Here is a 19,506-nt window from a genome sequence, read left to right as displayed (position 1 = left end):
TGCACTTTACTGCTAGTGACTCATTCTTCCAGAAATGAAGATAAGTAAGTAGGAAGATGAGTATATTTTCTCAGCTTCGTTATGGTGTTCTTAAAAGACTGAGACCATCCACTTTCTTTTCATGTCCAGTTACCTGAGAACTAGTTTGGAGGTGAAGTAGTAATAGTAACTTGCTTCTAACAGCGAAATACACTGAATTGTTTCTCCCTGTCTTTTCCAGGTTTCAGGAGATGTGTTATAAGGCTTACCTAGCCATTAGGCAACATGCCAATCTCTTCATCAATCTTTTCTCCATGATGCTTGGCTCAGGAATGCCAGAACTGCAGTCATTTGACGATATTGCATACATTCGAAAGACCCTTGCATTGGACAAAACCGAGCAGGAAGCTCTTGAGTACTTCATGAAGCAAATGAATGATGCTCACCATGGTGGCTGGACAACAAAAATGGACTGGATCTTCCACACAATAAAGCAACATGCTTTGAACTGAGATGAAAGCAAAGAAAGCAAGAACTGATGGCCTGCTCTGTGGATTCTGCACTGTTAATACCCGTTCGCAGCAAAGACTGGTTGCATAGGAATTGCACAAACCACGGACAACGTTAGAATTTATGGCAAGAAGAGAAATGAACTGTTCAGACAGCTGTTGAAAAATAATGTAAAACAGGGTTTCAGATAGCACTAAAATTGTACACTTCAAAAAATAAGCTTTAGTATGATGTGTGACTTCATGTTATGCCTTAAGCCCGAAAAGGTAAACTTGGCAGAATGTTTCCTTTTTCATTTGGTAGGACAAAGTAGAAGGAAAGAGAAAATAGTGCTAGCATGAACATAGTGTCCATCACACATTACCTTAGATCTGGTATAGCAGGTAGAAACTATGTTGGATTGAGAAGAGTGGAAAGAGAATTGAAGTGATATCAAATACTTCAGTGCAACATAGTTTGACGGGAAGGAGTTTTCAGCTCAAAGATCTAAAAACAGTAGTGAGAGGACAGTGCCTTTTAAATGTGCTTCAGAGGTATTAACATTGGTGGGGTTTAGATGACTCTGATTTCTGGGTCCATCATCTGCGCAGTTTCTGAATGCAGTGAGAAGTAGGCCCATTCAGTATGGTGTTTCTTCTGCTCAGTATTTCTAGCAGTGCAATTCATACTTTCACAAAGAAACTCCCTGTCATCCCCCAAAACTGACTAACCTGGACATTGAATGGTCAGAATTGGGTTTAGTGCAACAGAGAGCTGTAGTGTTCATCTTAGGTTTGCTTTAATCTAACTTGAACTGAACAGATTTTTTTCATACATGTTTTCCAGAACCTAAAGGTGAGTTATTAAAATTATTGAAAGATTATTTTTTTATAAAGGCTATTTATATAATAGGAACTACTATTAATATATATTCTTTATTTACATGATTTGTCCAATATTCACTCTTTTAATTTTGCAGCCCAGTTCTATCTGTCCAAGGCTCCCGTCTCCATTAACGTCACTGCAGGTGACCAGATAGACTCCTAGGACCAAATTCAGCCCTGGTGAAAGAGGACACAAGTACCATTGAAGTAGTGGGAGGTACACCCATTAATGCCAGAGGTGAACTTGGCCTAAGTCTCTTCCAAAAGTTTTGAGCATCACTCTTCACATGACTGAAGTGATACGCTGGCTATTTGAGGAACATACATTGTAAACCCTTTGTCCTTGGGTCCGCCATTTCTCCTCTTTTCCTTCCTCCTTTGGAAGTGGTCGTTTAACCCAGTAACAGATGAATGAGAAATAGCCACTTAGGTTTTCAATATGATCGATAATAAGCAGTTCAGCATACAGCAGATAGGTTGGCTAGCTCAAAGCATGTGGAGTTACCAAGCATCTTATAGCTTTGTCCGTTCTGTGCGTGCGCGTGTGTAGTAGGTATTTGTAACTCTAGTTGTTCGTCCTCTAACGCAATGACCATGTGTGCAATCAGTTACGTTGGCACCACTTCTTCAAACTGTTCAGACTACCAAGGATTTCAGATTGCCCTGATGCACAACTTGAAGTAGGACTGGTTATTTTTAAACAGGTTTGTTTTTAATTTTAACTAGTGAAGCCTATGATGCTGAGGGTGAGGTTCACCCTGACGTTTTAAACTTGTTAGATTGGCAGCACTTGGAGTGAATTCCAAAGGTTTGGGGCTTTTTTTTTTTGGGGGGGGTGTGGGGAGGGTGTTCAGCTGGTTCACTTGCAAACACGCACTGAGGTGCCACTCAGAAAGTGCAATACCACATGTAACATAAAATGTGCCAAGGGCTGGTGTTAGATTAGAATCTAAGTATATAAATAAACTGTACCTTGTGCAGGCTGTACTGATGAGGTAATGAGTGGTTGGCTTCATTTAGCAAATTGCAATATATTAAAAATGTGCAATTGATTACACTATGAAAGACTTAGGGGATTGTAAAACCAAGACTTTAGTCTTTCGAGACACTTTCCTAGTCAAGATCCTGCAGTCGATTTACTGCACCCATGGATACTTGATGCTGTGGGGGGAAGCCTGTTTTTGTGAAAACTACAGAAGTTCCAAGAATACTATGGGGAATGTGAAGTTTTATTTCCTTAGTTCTACTAAATACTTGGGAATAGTCTAATAGACTCCCCATTACTCTCTTTATCGACTGTTACATACTCCTTCTTGTTCAGCTATTTTAACTCCTGCTAACCTTGGTCATCTTTTCTAGACCAAATTACCCTTATATGTATTACTTTGCAGTCAGCACCTCTAGTGTGTTTAGCTCTCTTAAAACATGGCTTAGTTTCAGTTGAATTTTTGTCCACAGAATCTGAAACCCTGTTGGCTGTAACTCTTAACTGAGTAAAACCGTTGCACAAATGCTACATTAGGTGCTATATTATCCTTATTTATCTGGTATTGAAACAATGCTTTACCTCATTTATCTAAGAAATAGTCAGCCTTTTCCAGCCTGGATGATAAGATTTAACTCAAATTTATTGGATGTTGTGAGCCCAAGTTCTTTTGTACTCAACCCCTTCTTAGCAATTTACTGCTGTAAATATGAGTATAAATGTCTTTCAGTTCAAGCATGCAGTGTTCTGCACCCTTTTAGCACAAAGCTATGAGGAATCAGGCTGTGTTTCCAAAAGCTACTGCAACTAAATGCTGTGCAGAAGTTGTGAAACTAATTATGAATATCAAACAGTGAACGAAAGGAAACTTTACAGTGCTACAGAGATCATGTGATTTGGGATTATAGCCTTTAAAACTGAAAAAGGTAGCAGAAGCCTTGTGGGCTTTAGGCAGTTGTTATAACCAGCAGCATGGGCATTTGGAAAACGTTCTGCCAGTTTGAAGACAAAAAGCAATCTTTTTTTCAGCCTCAGAGCATTCAACCCTAATTACCTTATACTGTGATGACAGTTTGGTGCTGATGTAACTTTGCTGAAGATGGTGGAGAAACTATTTACTCACTTTGGAGTAAATGGGAGAATTTCATCTGTTCTATTGGAAGTAAGGTCTGCTTACGAACTATGTGAAAGCACCTCTAGCTGAGCTCTAATTTTTTTTTACAGAGATTGCTTGAAATTTTGGATGTTTATTTTTTTAACTCTTCCCACTTTATGGAGATATGAAAATGTTTCCTTAATCCTGAGAATTGGCTGCACAAAACACTAAGCTTATTTTGAGCTTGAATTGAATCCAAACACTTTGCTCTTGCAAAACTTTGTAGTATGACTGCCAGAGCAAGGGCCATGTGTTTTATTACAAAGCACTAGGAAATGATGACTTTGGTGAATTTAAAAAGACTAACTTTTTTTCTACTGTGAAACTGTTTGATTTAATGACAGAAGAGGCTGCTGCAGATTAATTTCACTTTAGGAAAGCAAAGAATCTATTTTAAAGGTAGCAGAAAAGGCACCTGTACTGACATCTGCACACTTCTTTAGTCTGAAAGGGTGCATTACTCACTTTTTTTTTTTCATAAGCAAAACAGACTTCCAGTGTAACATTTAAACTAAAAAACAAACCAAAAGAAGGCATTTAAATAACCCCAGAACTGCTAGTGGTTTGGCAACTTGTAGAGAAAAATACAAGCTTGCATATTAAGGACAATGTAGAAATTACCAAGCTTGTAGAGAACTTTGTATGTGATGACCCTGCTGTTGGTTGGTTGGTTTGGAGGATTGTTTCTGGTGTTTTGTTTTGGTTCCCCCCGCTTCCCCATCTTAGCTTTATGTAATATATTAAATGCCCTTCAGCAGTCAGTAACCCATGTTTGACAATTTGAAGGTGTTTGCCTTGCTTTGTCATTTTATAACTGGCACGTTCCAATGTCTGTCCTTAATAATTGTGAATTCCTCCTGTTCTTCATGTCTGTACAGGTTGCAGACCTGGGCTGGACCCATTCAAAACACAGATATCAAAAGAAACCACTTAAAGTTATTATTTTGATGTCTTTGACATCTTGCAAATGCTTCAAGTTAATGAAAATGGCATGGTATTACAGAAAGAATTGTAACTTGCTGCTTCTAGGATCTTTTTTTTCCTTTCAAACATCTTTCTCTTGTTTTAGTTTGACTTGAATGGAAGAACCACATTTGTTTTGCTGTTTGTTTTGGTTTGTTTGGGTTGTTTTTTTTTAATGCTATATAGCTGTGGATGTTGCAGATTGTTGAATCCCAATTTCATTTTGCAATACATGTTTCATACAAACAATGAATTTGTATCTCTCTTTGTGCTGACAGTGGTCTCAGTTTAGGCAAGGCTCTATCTGTCCAAAATGTGTGGCATACCAACCCCGCAGTTGAGGTGGGTTTGGGGATGGGATTTTGGTTTTCTTTTCCTACATCTGTGTTAATGAAGGAAAGCCAGCTGGAAACTTGATACAGAAGTTCTCCATCTATATACATTAATCAAATCTATAGATACTCTGGTCTTTGAGAAATTCTGGTTTCACTTAATGCTGACAGAACACTGACTTGATCAGAATCACTCTGGATTCACAATAGCATATGAAATCAGAATTAGACTGTACCTGTAGTAAAGTTCCAGGTTACTTGTATTGGTTACTACAAATGGTGTTCTCATAAGGAGCAGTCCAGTCAAGCACTTGACAATTCTACTTGGAAGCAGTCTTTATTAACTAGCCTTCTCAGTTCTTAACTGCTGTAATCTTGTCTATAGTTACTTTCCATTTTTATTGCTTGCTAGCTCAAATGTTTCCTCTTCCTACTTTTTTTGTAGTATGAAGAGTTGTTAAACTCATACTCTTGACTTCTGGGCTTTATGGGATAGACTATGAGGCCTTACCATGTTACCACTTCTGACTCTAAGCCAGAGGTGAATCCCTCTGTCTCCTCTCTCCAGCACCCCTGTGCCCTGAAAAGGGACACACAACAAAAACTATTTGTAAGAGAAGGTCAACTGAAGCAATGCACTGCCTGTACTTTGAAGCATCACCTTTGGGTTGTATAAATGTGTCTAAAATGTAAGTGTCCTTACAGTCACTTCTGTCTCTGATGCAAGAGTCCATAAGAAAAGCCAAAAATACACTCTTCTATCTTGACTCTTCACAAAACTGGTGCCCACTAACCATCAAACAGGTTTAGGAACTGTTCGTTTCAGTGTGATTGCATCAGTTTTGTCAGGAACCTGTTCCAGTAAAAAAATCAACTCCAGTTAACCCTGACTTAAATGTATTCTTAGTTACAGAAATTCAAGTGGAAACAGTTTCTCCTTAGAGTTTTATTTGTAGTAGTTTACTTAATCCTTGCAAGCCAACTGTTACTCATAGCTGCAATCTCATTCTGCCTTATTCTTTGGTTTAACTACTTCTAATCTCTCTCCAGGCTTTGCTAATAGTGTTCTATATCTTGAGTTATCAGTTGCCCCAAGCTGCCCAAATTTGTCTTACTGTTTCATTGGAGGTAGGGGAAGGAAAAAGAAGAGATCTAGAATATGTGGCTGCAGTCCAGTAGCCTGGATTCTCAGGCTTGAAATCTTTAAAGTATTGTCATTACAACTGGCAAAACAACTGCAGGAAATTCACAGAATCATCAAGGTTGGAGATCCAGCCACTCTGTTCAAAACAGGAGCAGCTAGAGCAGGTTGACCAGAACATTGTTGAGTTGGTTTTAGTCTGTTCAAGAAAGAGGAGTCCACAGTAGAAGTTTTTTCTTAATGTTTACATGAAATTTCTATTTAACTTCCTAATGTCCTTCAGTGGGCAGGACTGAGAAAACTTTTCCTATCATATTTACTCCTCTCCATCAAGTATTTATATATGTATTAACCAGATGTCCCTTGAGCCTTCTCTTCATCTGGCCAAACAAGGTCAGCTCTCTTAGCCTCCTCTTGTATCCATCATCTTCATGGGTTTAATTGTACCTGTTTCAGCATGTCCATGACCGGTTCTTACTGGAGCCCAGCAGTCCATGCGTGGCCTCACCAGCGCTGAGCAGAGGGGCAGGATGAAGACTCATTCACTTTGACCTGCTGGTGATGCTCTTCCTAAGGCAGGCCTGTTGACATTTTGGATAAATAGAGCCCAGGAGGCTGTAATCTCTTGATGTTGTCTGAAGCTGATGGCAGTTACACATCAGCATCGAACACAGAGCATAAACACTGGCGGCATTTGAAATAACTGTCTCATTTCAAAAAGTTATCTTTGAAATAACCACTACTGGGGGGGGGATGTTGCCATATGTATGTCATTCTGTGATAAAGGTCCTGTGGTGAAGTAGTTAGAAAGCAAAATGGGTTTAGTAATATGGGACAAAAGAAGTATTTAAGATGCAGCAAGATGCATGTGGTGTCATACTGAGGAGTCTTGCAGTGCTTCAACAGAACATGAAAAACAAACAACCTAAACCACAAAAGCCCCCCAAAAAACCCACAACCCTTCTTTCCCCCTTCTGCTGTGCTACCTAAGTACCAAAAGTTTGGCCTGTGATACTTATTGTAGTTCATGTTCATGGGAAACTGTAAAAAGTCTCTGCTTTTTATTTATCTTTGCAGTCTGTATCTCATGCTGTTTATTAAAAAAAACTACTTTCCATTTTTATCCCACTCTTGAGTGTTGCTGTATATACCAACTATGAAACTAAAATCACATGGTTCATACACTTGCACATTCTGAAGAGAAGATATAAGGAATCTGCAGTCTTGGAGGTGTGATTTGCAGCTTCGCTTCAGAAAAAGGCAATCGTGAGCATTAGTTAATTTTTGGGGGGTGGACAGAAATAGAGTTTGCATTATTTATGGGTGAGAAGTCCTAGATGCACTTGGCCTTCCTATACACATTGCTCCTCAAAATAAGTAACAAGTCTGTAGCCAGGTGGGGGTTGGTCTCTTCTCCCAGGCAACCAGCAACAGAACAAGGGGACACAGTCTCAAGCTGTGCCAGGGGGAGGTATAGGCTGGATGTTAGGAGGAAGCTCTTCAGAGAGAGAGATTGGCATTGGAATGGGCTGCCCAGGGAGATAGATGGTGGAGTCACCCTCCCTGGAGGTGTTCAAGAAAAGCCTGGATGAGGCACTTAGTGCCATGGCCTAGTTGATTGGATAGGGCTAGGTAATAGGTTAGGCTGGATGATCTTGGAGGTCTCTTCCAACCTAGTTGATTCTATGATTTTAGCTAGGGGCTGTAAAAGCTCTGGTAAGAGAGCAGATGTTACTGGAATGTTTCAGCTGGATGGTTTTAAAGCCCCTGCCAAACCAGCCTGGTGTGGTTTTGAAGACTCTCGTGCTTTCATAACGGAAGCTGTATCTTAAACAAATGAGGTTTTATTTTTGCATCCAGTACTAATTTTGAAAGGGTGAGAAACATACTTAGGAAATCACTGGCAAGTGAAGAGCATGGGGCTGCAATGGAATTGCTTCTGTGGACATGGTCTGCTCTGGACTTTGGTTGCTAACAAACTGTTATTGTGGGAGAGATCTGAACACTCCTGTTGAGAATTTCACAATCTGGAGGGATGAGGGAAATGTTGAGGAGTTTTTAATGAGGTCAGTTCTATACATTTTTGTCCCTACTAAGCTTCAAACTTTGTATGCTCATCAATTCTGTTTCAGATCACTGCTGCCTAGCTTTGAAAAGGGCAAGGCTCCAGCAGGTGCTCAGTCAACCCTGAATTAAACTCCATTGTAAAAGGTGGACATCATTATCCTTGAAGTTATATTGAAGCTCAAGCTGAGCTCTATGGAGAGAAGGAAACAAAATACAGCTAGTCATTTTGAGTTCAAAGGCCTGAACTAACAGATACAACTGTTTATTACAGCTGAGTTTTGCCTTTTCCAGTAACTATGGAATGGATGTGAGTTCTTACTGCCTTGTTTGAAGTGCACAGGGTGGTTCAGGGAATGAGGATCAGCAGGTCTTGTTCAAATGCAAATTTCAGACTTTACTGCCATTGCCAAGTGTGATTTTTTTGTGGTAATCTAAGTCTTGATCCTTAAAGCATCAAAATAGTATGGATTGGATAACTTGCAAAATAATGCTGGCAAAACAGAAGAATGATTTGCAACGTGGGCTGCTTTAGTGCAGAAATCTCAATGAGCCCTCCTGATTTTAGGCTCAGAAATCAGTCTGGTTTCCAGCCAGCATTGGAAAGGTTTGATCCAAAGTCTAAACTCACATTTAAAAGAGCAATAAAACTGATGCCAGACAAGATGGCTCAGTTAAACTCCTATGTGTCCTTTTAAACACAATCTACCTTCAGCAAAGGCTATTATGAGCTTCTTCCTGCTTTCACTGAAGAAAGAGTTTATTCCATTCTTATTTTGGTAAGGATCCATCCCTGCTAATTTAAACAAGCATCGTCTGTGTTCCCTACTTACACAGAAAAGCCCATTTTGTTTTTCCAGTTGGAATGGGTTCTGAGTGATTGGAACCTGACCCAATGCTCTTTGAACATCCCAAGCACATGGTGCTTTGAAAAATGAGATTCAATGAGGCTTTTTTTGTTTAAAGTATGAATAATGCTGATGTATGTGACTTTGAAATGGCTCTGCAACTTCAAAGGAGAGCTTCTGATGTTTCAGTGTCTCTCTTAATTGATACAGGTGTTGGGCTGTGCTGCTTTGTGTGGAGAAGAAATCAGACTAAAGGTACAGAAAAGACCTGTTTTGCTTTGGTTAGGCTGAGTTTGGCTCAGGACTGAATTCAATGGCAAGTGTCAGGTTTGTGTTGTTTGCTTGTTTGGTTTCCTTTAACTCGCTGAGTTTACAGATTCTTACGCTCTCATTACTGCCCTCTGCTGGGAGCTGAGGGAAGTGCCTTGGGCGAATACTGACACGGAAAACGTTTTGGTGAAGAGGGAGAAGTCTGTGGGCATTCGCCCTTGCGGCTAGCCAAGGCAAATTTGAGACCTTTAGCACAAACTGTCAGTTCCTATGGTTGGACTAAGGCAGAACAAAGCGAACCGGGCAGTCAGGATCGTGTTTGATCAGTAATTCAGTTCAGATAACAGACAGACCGCATGTATTTAATTTGAGGGCTCAGCAGATTGCCTTCAAAAGGATACCTTTATAATCAGGCTGCTTACCATCAAAAGTCCTCTGTGATCACAGGATGAAGCTCTTTACGTGGCTCTAACCAAATCAGTTCACCCCAAAGACATGTTTCCAAGTTTCAGGACAAAGACTACAGGTAGGCTCTCAACATACAGAGTGAATCCAACCTCAACTTCCAGCTAATGAATGAAACAGAGGTCAGAGGCAGGGTGGGGTTTTATTAATCAGTGAAGCAACAACTTTAGGGATGTCTGCTAATGGAAAGTTCGATCTTAAAGTTAGGTAACTGCAGGCTGAGCCAGAGCTGAACAACAAATTAAATGCTCAATAAATGAAATGCTTGATAAAAGTTGATGACCACAATAAGTGACTGTAATGATCTCCCTTATCTCTTCCCCCTGACTTAGTTTTGAAAGTATTGACATGCTGTTTGAAACGCTCTGCTGAATTGAGCAGGAAGGTGGGATGCTTTTATGGTTATACATTTAGGAAAAGCTGGAAGGGAGAAAGCTGATTGTGTTCCTTCTCTAATCTTTAGTTTGCATCGATTCTTCTCCAGAGCAGCATCGATGCAAAAAGTAAGAATGTGCTTTCCAAAGCCCTGGCTTTGATATCAGGCTCTGTCTTGTGCCGTGTGTTTGCTGTTGGCATTTATCAAAGGACATTAGCCGTCGCCGGGTGCTTCGCCAGCCCTGAACCCAGCCTCCCTGTGAAAAGGTGTTGCTTGACCTTCTCCGCCTGTGCATCGATGCGGTAGGATGACGCTATCGTGTATAAATTAAGGACAAAAGAGTTATTCCTCCCCTCCGCTCTTAGTACGGCGACAAGAGAAAGGGGGGAGGCAGCAGGCGGCCGCCAGAGGGCGCTATGTGGGCGGCCGCGGCCCGCTCCGCCCCTTCCCCCGCGGGGAGCAGCGCGTCCGAGGGCGGCCGCGGCCCGTGCTGGGCGCGGAGCGGAAGGTGAGTCCCGGCGTCGCGGCAGGAGTGGAGCGGCCGCTGGCGTGGCCCCCAGGCCCCGCGGGAGTATTCCGTGCCTCGGCCGGCGTCCGCCTCCCTCTAGGCTGTCAGACCGCTTCGTGCGGCCCGCGTGTCGCGTACCGGCGTCCCCCAATCGTCCCCATCTTGCCCCTCGCCCCGCCGCCATTTGAAGCGCGGCCCCGCACCCGGGACGAACAGCCCGCCCGCCTCCCCTCCATCGCCGCTGGAAGCGGCTGAGCAATGACTCACGTTCCGCAGCGGGCTCCGGCCGCCGTCGCTCCGCACGCCGAGGTGAGGCTGGGCCTGCGGCGCTCCCCGGTGGCGGCTCTGGGCCGGGCCCTTTCCCTGCTGCCGGAGCGTGGCCGCTGCCTCGCCCCTGCCTCCGGCTCGCCCGCGGCTTCCCTGCCGGAGCCTCCGGGCGCAGCCGCGCCTTGGCCGCGCTCGCCCTGCCGCGCAGCGGCTGTGCTGCCGGGGCCGCGGCGGGTTCGGGGGCTGCCGATCGCCTGTTCCAGGGCCTTCGTGAGTCTTCCCCCGCGTCGCGCCGAGTTTCTGGGGGCGGTGTAGCGGGGAAGGCTGCTGGAGACGGGTAGCGGGCGTTACTGCCCTGTGGGCCGGTCCTTGCCGTTCCTGGGATAACACTTGTAGTTCAGTGTAACGCAGGGTCTGCTCACAATCGGAGAAGGCGATGGGAGTGTTTCATACTTGTAGACAGTAGTAAACCCCTTGGCTTTTCTGTGTCAAATTCTCATTCAGACACTATTTCACGAGAACAGAGTTTGTTTGAGGAGTACCATTTATTGTATGCTTGCGTTGACTTTGGCTTTAGAAGATCCTGGGCCCTTAAGAGCTCCAGTGATAGGGTGAAACACATGTTCACAGCCCTTTCTTCAAAACTATTTGGCCTGTATAAAGCTCAGGTATCTTTATGTCACGTCTTACTCTCAGGAGCTGTGTGCAGTGCAATCCAACTAACCTGGAACAAAAAAGAAACGCTCAAATGCATCTATCTACTCCTTTTGATACTCCAACATTTATGTTGGGTTTAGGTTCCATTTCCGTAGCTTCCTTCTTTGTAATACTTGTGTATCTGACTTTTACATTGACTTTGTGCTCAGATTTCCAAGTGTTCTAAAATGGTGTTACCCCACAGATGAAAACTGCCTTGAACTGATGTATTCGCTACCTTTGAAAGCTGTACAGCCACCAGCTTCTTAGCTGCCTTGCCTGCTGATACAGAAGAATCAAGGACTTGTGGTAAGAGCACAATTTTGTTAGTGTTTTCAGCATTAAAACCGTTGTCTGAAAGATTCTGCCTCAGAATGCCAAAACTACAGTGTGCTGGACACCTGCTTTGTAGGTTACACTGAGTGCCTGGAGTCCTGACCTGCCTGTCTTTATGCTGAACCTTTTGTTCCAGGGCAGGAACATGAAATATGTCTTCAGTACTTGTCTGCATGTAATGTCTTCTCAACTGTAACAAAATGGGGCTGAGAGTCAAGAAAGAGGAGTAGGGGGAAAAAAAAAGTCTTTTATTTCGTGTGAGGATTTTCAAAATATTTATACTGATTTATAAAGCAATGAAAGATCAAATGCAAACAAATTTAATTCTCAATTTAATCACTTAATTTAGACTGTGCAAAATGAATGAGCATCCTAAAAAGAGGAAAAGGAAGACGCTGCATCCTTCTCGATATTCAGGTCAGTTTAGAGGTTGAGTTGCATACTCATGAAGGCTTTTTTTTCTCAAGAATTGCTTTGAGAAGGGAACCCCACGAGCTAACGCATGGAAGAGCAGTACCATAAAGGGTGGTGGGTTAGGAGGTTGTGGTCTGAGTGTATTGAGTGCCTGCTCTGTGTGCTCTGTTGTTAAGTCACGTTCAGACAGTGCCTCTGAGTGGTTTTGTTTGTACTCCCTGCAGACGGGGAAACTTGCTCAAGATACAAAATGAGGATGATTCTACTAACACACAAGGGTAGGAATTTTGTGAAAGTTGGGATGGGGATGTCCAGAAGTCTTCAGTCCTGAGTGAATTGTGCTCTAGTCGCTGTCTTTATTGGGAACACTTTGGTGGTGGCTTTAGCTGACATCAGGGCAGCAGCTGGAAGTTGTAAATCACAACAGGAATGTTATCAGACCACTATAGACTTCTCCCCAGTACAAGTAGTAAAAATGTCTTCAGGGAAGAGAATAGCTATGAGCATTAAAAGCATAACAGAGATATATCAGTGTGTTAGCTTTAAAAGGTGCCTTTTTGTTTGTTTGGTTTAGATTCTTCAGGTGCAAGCAGATACATAGACAACAGTGGAATTTTTTCTGACCACTGCTATAGTGTCTGTTCCATGAAACAGCCAGACATCAAGTTCTCTGAAAACAGAGGTAAGACTACGTTCTGCAGTTCTTTACTAAGTGTGTCCTGTTCCTAGTCATAGCAACAGACTAAATATATAGTGTGTGATTTCCAAGTATCATTGTGATCATCGAATCGATCATGCAATCATTAAGGTTGGAAAAGCCCTTTAAGGTCATCAAGTCCGACCATCATCTGACTGCCATGATCACTAAACTGTATCCTGAAGCACCCCACCTACACACTTCTTGAACACCTCTGGGGATTACAGGCACTTGGGTCAGTGCAGTCCCAAGCACAGATACAGGCTGGCTGACGAATGACTGGAGAGCAGCCCTGAGAAAAAGGACCTGGGGGTCTGGGTTCATGAAAAGCTCATCATGGCTTTAAACTGCAAGAGAGGAGAGTTCTTTACAGTGAGGGTGGTGAGTGGCACAGGGAGGTTGTGGCTGCTCCCTCCCTGGAAGTGTTCAAGGCCACGTTGGGGGAGGCCTTGAGTGATCTGTTCTAGTGGGAGGTGTCCTTGCCTATGGTGGGGGGTTGGAACTAGATGATCTTTGAGGTCCCATTCAACCTAAACCATTCTGTGATTACAGCTCTAACCACCTCCCTGGGCAGCCTGTTGCAATGCCTCATCACTCTCAATAAAGAGCTTTTTCCAGATACCCAGTCTGATCTTTCTCTGGTACAGCTTAAGTCTGTTTCATCTCATCCTACCACTAGTTACGTAGGAGAAGAGGTCAACATTGGCCTCTCTATCTTTTAGGCAGTTGTAGAGAGCAGTCAGAACTACCCTTCTCCTCTCCAGACTAAACAGACCCAGGTCCTGCAGCTGCTCCTTGTATGGTACCCTCCAAACCCCTCACCAGCCTCTTCTCTGGACATGCTCCAGGAAGGACCTCAACATCTTTCCTATACTGTGGAGCCCAAAACTCTCGTGCTGCAGCCTCACCGAGGGCTGAGTGCAGAGGTACAATCACTTCCTTCTTCTGCTAGCCACACTGCTTGATACAGGCCAGGATGCTGTTGGCCTTCTATAGCTGTATGCCTTATCCATGCTGTAGACTGATTGAAGGTTTTTTAATGATAGCTGAAATACAATATCCAAAGTAGAAATAACACAAAAAGATCCTTCCATTTTACAGCATTTATAATGATGATTAGACCTTTATCTAAATATCCACCCAGTAAGTAATGTGAAGGTGATGTAAATCTTAAGTTTTCACATGAAATTTACCACCAATTGCATTAAACTGTACTCGTGGGGGGGAAAAAATGACATCTGCCAGTGGATATAAAGTTTGGGAGAGCAAATGTGAGGATGGATTTTTATTCTTTTCAGTCTAAAAAGTTAACCAACACATCTCCAGAAGTCTTTGAGAGTATTATGTTTTTAAATGTGTCCTGAAATACTTATTTTTAACAGTTTATCTTTCAAATGTAAAGTTTCATTTGAAGATTTTACTGTAAAGTTATTTCCAGTGTACTCAGCTGACCATTGTTTGATGAGATATGCAGCTATCACCTTCTGAATTCCTATGTTCTCTTGTATGTATGGAAGTAATTTTTAAGTATTGTTACTTTCTTTAATGTGGGCTATGGTGTGATTAGTATGTGAGGATAAATACACACATCTGGAATAAGTAAATGACCCCAGATTTTATTTGCTGCGTTAAAGAATCGCAGAGTATGGGTAAATTATATTAAAATGATAAAATTACTATATGATTATATTCTTTTTGTCTTTGCAGCTAGATTCCACAGTTCTGTGCAGAGCCAAGACACGGATGATGATGGGAGTCCTGTGCACGCTGGGACGTCTCAGTGGAGTGGGTCACATTCAAACGTAATGGGGTTGCACTATGCAGACCCGAAGAGGAGGGATAAAGGTAAAGGTCAGTGCACATTTGCAGCTTGGGTGCTGGGAACCTGGAGAGCAGCACAGCTGCTGGCCTTTAATGAAGCTTTTTTGCTTTGATCAAGGAGGATGAAGGATTTGTAGCTTATTTATTTGTAAATTAAACATAAAACAGCCCAGGGAAAAAGAACTGCTTTTTGCATTTGTAAGCTGCTGCAACTAACTAAGCAGTTAAATGTGGACCCAGGTGAGGTGTTTAGTAGAGTTTTTTAACTTTCTGTTATATATTGATTCCTGCAGATAAAAGTACTAATAATGGAATGTGCAGAGACTTATGTGATTCACCTATATTCAGTGACAGCCCTACAGAAGAGGAGAAACCTCTGGATATTCAAACCGTAGAAATTTCTACAACAGAAGTGAATGCCGTAGAAGTTCACGACATAGAAACACAAACTGTCTCACCTGAGAAGCTAGAAGCTGAGGACCTAGAGGAAATCCCTTTGGAAACCTGTAAAATGTTTGAGAAGAACCAGGCTTTGAACATCACAGCTCAACAGAAATGGCCTTTGCTGAGAGCCAACAGCAGTGGCTTATACAAGTGTGAGCTCTGTGAGTTCAACAGCAAGTATTTCTCTGATTTAAAGCAGCACATGATCCTGAAGCATAAGACCTGTACAGACACCCACGTCTGTAAAGTTTGCAAAGAAAGCTTCTCCAGCAAAATGCAGCTCATTGAACATGTAAAACTGCACGAGGAGGATCCCTACATCTGTAAATACTGCGATTACAAAACTGTGATATTTGAGAATCTGAGTCAGCACATAGCAGACACGCACTTCAACGACCACCTGTACTGGTGTGAGCAGTGTGACATGCAGTTCTCCTCCAGCAGCGAGCTGTACCTGCACTTCCAGGAACACAGCTGTGACGAGCAGTATTTGTGTCAGTTCTGCGAGCACGAAACAAATGACCCAGAAGATCTCCACAGCCACGTGGTGAACGAGCATGCCTGCCGACTGATAGAGCTAAGTGACAGCTATAATAACAAGGAGCGAGGACAGTACAGCCTCATAAACAAAATCAGTTTTGACAAATGCAAAAACTTCTTTGTGTGCCAGGTGTGTGGCTTTAGGAGTAGGCTGCATACGAACGTGAACAGGCATGTAGCTATTGAACACACCAAAATATTCCCTCATGTTTGTGATGACTGTGGGAAGGGCTTTTCAGGTATGTTGGAATATTGCAAGCATTTAAGCTCTCATTTATCTGAAGGGATTTATTTGTGTCAATACTGTGAATATTCAACAGGACAGATTGAAGACCTTAAAACTCATTTGGATTTCAGGCATTCAGCAGATTTGCCTCATAAATGTACTGATTGTTTAATGAGGTTTGGAAATGAAAAAGATCTTTTAAGTCATCTTCAGATACATGAGACAGCGTGATTATTTTCCTTCCCTGTAATCAGTTTGTTAGAATTGGAACTAATTTCCAGTCCCTGGAATCTGATATTAAATACATTTTTAACAGCAGCTGTACAATTCTAATGTTTTCATCTTTGTATCAGCGGAGCACATATAACAACTTGGTGTTGTGACTTTCCTTACCTAAGGGTTTCAGTAGAAATAATCATGTTTATTGTGTGATGGATTTGGGTCTGGGGGAGCAGTGGGAGTAGTTGCATGCTGTGGTAGCAGTTCTCATGGTCATCGTGCACTTCCACATCTCCTGTACCAGACAAGCTTTCTGGAGTTCAAAAGGGACAAACAGCAAACCAAGCTCTAGCTCCAAACTAAAGCAACACCATTGTGATCTCAGTTGCATGTGCAGCTCGTGTTACCCTCTGCCGCAGCAGGTTGTTCTGCTGATGTTTAGCCAAATTACACCAGCCTGACAAAGATAAAAGTGTTCCAAAAATTCCCAGGCATGGATGTCTCCAAATTGACATAGTAGCCTGCGTGTCCCACCTTGTACTCTTGGCAAGCTTTTAAAATTGCCCTGATTTTTCCCTTGGGGGTACCTATTCGACCTTGCCACTCGCTTCGTGCAGTGTTAAATCTGAACTCCTGTCTGTGGGAGACAACTGTTGTCTTTCACACATTTACTACAGACCTCCCACACGATTTTTGTTTCTTACATTTAGATACTGTTTTTTAATGCACCGAGGAAACGCACATTGCTCATGTGTACATTAGGTCATGTTTAAGGAGGAAAGGCAACCTGCAACATGATCCAGCTGAGAATGCACAGTGTGAATTTTTTTTTATCTAAATGCTAATGTAACTGTCACTAATGATGTATGTCACCAGCCTCATTTAGAGTAAGCCTCTATTAGTTACTATAATTATGTATATTTATAATTAGCTTTCTATTGCTAGCCATTTGAGAGCCGTTACTTCTGTAAATGGTTTCAAACATTGGTGCAGTAGAAAAATTGTATTAGCTTTCATCACTTTCCAATAATCTCACACATCTACCACAATAACTGTTACAAAAGAATTTTTACAGTCTGCTCTGCAGCTGTATTTCTGAGTGGATGCTTGGGCAGGTAAAAATAAGGATGAGATCCTTTTAATTCTTCTAGTTAGCAGGGTAAAATTGCCCATGAAACAGTGGAGTTTGTTTCTTTCTTCATTGACTGTAAATTTGTAATGTAAGATTGTCTAATGTAAGCTTTGTATAGATATAAGTAATGTATAAAACGTTAGTGAGATCAGTGAGATTGGGTGTTGTCAGCTTCAAGATGTGCAAGGGTCTTCTATATTTTAAAGTTAAGGATAAAAATTGGCTGGATATTGACAGTTCATTAAATTATAGAGAAGTATATCTGAAAAGCCCTCTACAAGCCAGTTAGCATCTTTTTATTCCTTAGCAGGCAAGACCATTTTTGTCATTTTGAAATGCTGGTTTACTGCTCAATCTTCTGTGTAGTCACTGAAAAGGGCAACCTGATGGTGTGTCCTGACTATTTTCTTAGTCTGTTGCATGGAGCACAACAGTGTCTGTGGTAGTGTTGCTCATTTCCTGTTTTGAACACATCCATCGTGGCTGACTTAAAACAGCAGCAATGATACAGTTAACAAATAATAAGAACTGTGTATGGCAAGTTTATTTTGTGCATATGTGTATATAACTGAGAGAAAGGGGATGCTGGGTCTGTTAAAAGCCTGCTCTTGGTGATGAAACACAGATGTAGCAGCACAGTTGTGATCTGGAGAGCAAGCAGCTCCGGGGGACAGTGATAAGGTGGGGGAGGGAAGGGGGAAAAAATTAAAAGAATAAAAAAAGCCCCAGCCAAATAAGTAAGTGGCTGTGTATATTTGTGTAGATCAGCACTGACCTGTACAGGAAAAGCACTGAGTCTCATGATAGAAAAAACTTGCATGTTGAGCCCTGAATAACTTCATGGATATCTTCAAGAGGTGTTACTTCTAAACTGGGAGTGAAAAGAATACCCCATGGGAATGTTACAAAGCCAGATCATTGCTAACTAAAAAGTACCCTGTGATATTCAATTAAAACTATATTCAGATTTGTCTTGGGTTGGATTTTATAAATGAGGGACTAATCTTAGCATTTTCTTCTTGGTATCTGTCAGAAGTAAATGGAAATGTCTGGGAGTACATCTCCCTTAGCAGAAGCAAGCAGGACATCAGCTTCCCCATGGCCAGGAGGCTAAAGCAAGAAAGATACTAAGTAGTAGAAAAAATAGGTAGAGCACAGTCTGTGTAGAAGTTGGAAGGTTGAAAGGAATGACTGTGCATGGCAAGGACAGTAAGTTGTTCCCATTGAAGGGAAGAGAAGAGCTGGGTTTATTTATGTGAAGAATGTAAGTGGAAGGTCATTGCTTTGACACTGCTGCACCGAGGTGAACTGAGGAGAATGGAGCTGCTCTGGTACTGCCAGAGGCATTCGGTCTTTAACCCTGCAGGTCCTGAATGAGAGACATTAGGTAGTCAGAGCATGCCAGTATTACTCTTCTATAGAACACTCATCATGTATGAAATTCAGTTGGTTGGTTGTTCTTTGCACTGGTACCTGCAAAATTCGCCTTGAGGAGGAGCATTCTAACTGGAAGCTACTCTAAATCATGAGGAGTATTTTGTACTTGGAAGCAATCTGTGTTTCACCATTTGCTTTTTCACACCTCGAGGACTCCAGGTTGTGTTATTTCATCTTCCTGAACGGTGTTTGTAACTGAACAGGAGTTTACATACCGACTTAAACTGAAGTCACACCAATTATTGCAAGAAATTAAAATACAGCAAATTAGTTTTCTTGAATAATGTATTCTCTGTAATGTTTGCTGAGTGTTGTTGGGTTTAACTGTTTGTGATTGTTCTCGTTTTCTCAAGCTCTTATATCAGATGTATGCATTCTGAGGGCTTTTTTAACTCTCGGAAGGACTTGGTGTTTGTCGTTTGAGCTGACATTAAACCACCGTGCTGACAGTACACAGGAATCCAAAGTCATGCTTGTCTGTGGTTTAGGTACCCCTGGAGCTGCTGCAGATCTCGGAGGGCGAGTTTACCATGTGAGGGGCACAGAGGCGCCTCACGGAGCCTCCTGCTGCTCTCTGCGGCGCGCAGCAGCCTCTGAAAGAACAGAGGTGCATGCAGCGTTACGGCGACCGGTCCCTTAAGCAGGCTCTCTTCCCGTGCCAAGGGCCGGGCCGGGCCGGGGGCCGTTTCCCGGCTCCATTTCGCGACCAGCCGCGCCGCCTCTCCCGCATCCCCTCCGCCCTCGCTGCAGATGGTGGCCGCGCCCTCACTAAAGATGGCAGCCGCCGGCCGCGGGCGGATGCGGGGCAGAGGCACAA

At 42.5% G+C, this 19,506-nt stretch overlaps 3 protein-coding genes across 10 annotated transcripts in view; 2 read left to right on the top strand and 1 right to left on the bottom strand.

The window, feature by feature from the left end:
• PIK3CA (phosphatidylinositol-4,5-bisphosphate 3-kinase catalytic subunit alpha) overlaps positions 1 to 7,052 on the top strand; it is a 44,270-nt gene extending 37,218 nt beyond the window's left edge. For 2 of the 4 annotated variants that reach the window (XM_064165691.1, XM_064165692.1), the window contains exon 21: positions 221 to 7,052. In XM_064165691.1, coding sequence (XP_064021761.1) covers positions 221 to 491 — 271 coding nt within the window. In that variant the 3' untranslated portion in view covers positions 492 to 7,052. The remainder of the gene's footprint in view (positions 1 to 220) is intronic. The other 2 variants (XR_010307222.1, XR_010307221.1) reach the window with 2 other exon arrangements.
• Positions 7,053 to 9,707: 2,655 nt separating this feature from the next.
• Positions 9,708 to 11,934, bottom strand: LOC135186732 (uncharacterized). The gene is made up of 3 exons (XM_064164709.1): positions 11,662 to 11,934; positions 10,728 to 11,141; positions 9,708 to 10,265 (listed from the first exon to the last, which is right to left on the bottom strand). Exons 1-3 carry the CDS (start codon positions 11,932 to 11,934, stop codon positions 10,029 to 10,031), a joined length of 924 nt encoding a protein of 307 aa, XP_064020779.1. The 3' UTR covers positions 9,708 to 10,028.
• ZNF639 (zinc finger protein 639) lies at positions 10,302 to 19,149 on the top strand. Of its 5 annotated transcripts, none has more exons than XM_064165695.1 (7): positions 10,302 to 10,460; positions 11,629 to 11,732; positions 12,109 to 12,176; positions 12,398 to 12,451; positions 12,748 to 12,855; positions 14,578 to 14,715; positions 14,985 to 19,149. In XM_064165695.1, exons 3-7 carry the CDS (start codon positions 12,119 to 12,121, stop codon positions 16,130 to 16,132), a joined length of 1,506 nt encoding a protein of 501 aa, XP_064021765.1. In that variant the 5' UTR covers positions 10,302 to 10,460; positions 11,629 to 11,732; positions 12,109 to 12,118; the 3' UTR covers positions 16,133 to 19,149. The 5 variants fall into 5 exon arrangements, with proteins under 5 accessions (XP_064021765.1, XP_064021763.1, XP_064021768.1 ...); XM_064165693.1 differs by having other exon boundaries at positions 10,304 to 10,460; positions 14,578 to 14,721; XM_064165694.1 differs by lacking the exon at positions 10,302 to 10,460 and adding an exon at positions 10,473 to 10,769 and having other exon boundaries at positions 14,578 to 14,721.
• Positions 19,150 to 19,506: the final 357 nt, after the last annotated feature.

This window comes from Pogoniulus pusillus, chromosome 26 (genome assembly GCF_015220805.1).
Source record: "Pogoniulus pusillus isolate bPogPus1 chromosome 26, bPogPus1.pri, whole genome shotgun sequence".
NCBI lineage: Eukaryota > Metazoa > Chordata > Aves > Piciformes > Lybiidae > Pogoniulus > Pogoniulus pusillus.
The sequence above is the reverse complement of the archived record's forward strand: the minus strand, read 5'-3'. Positions and strand labels throughout refer to the sequence as shown.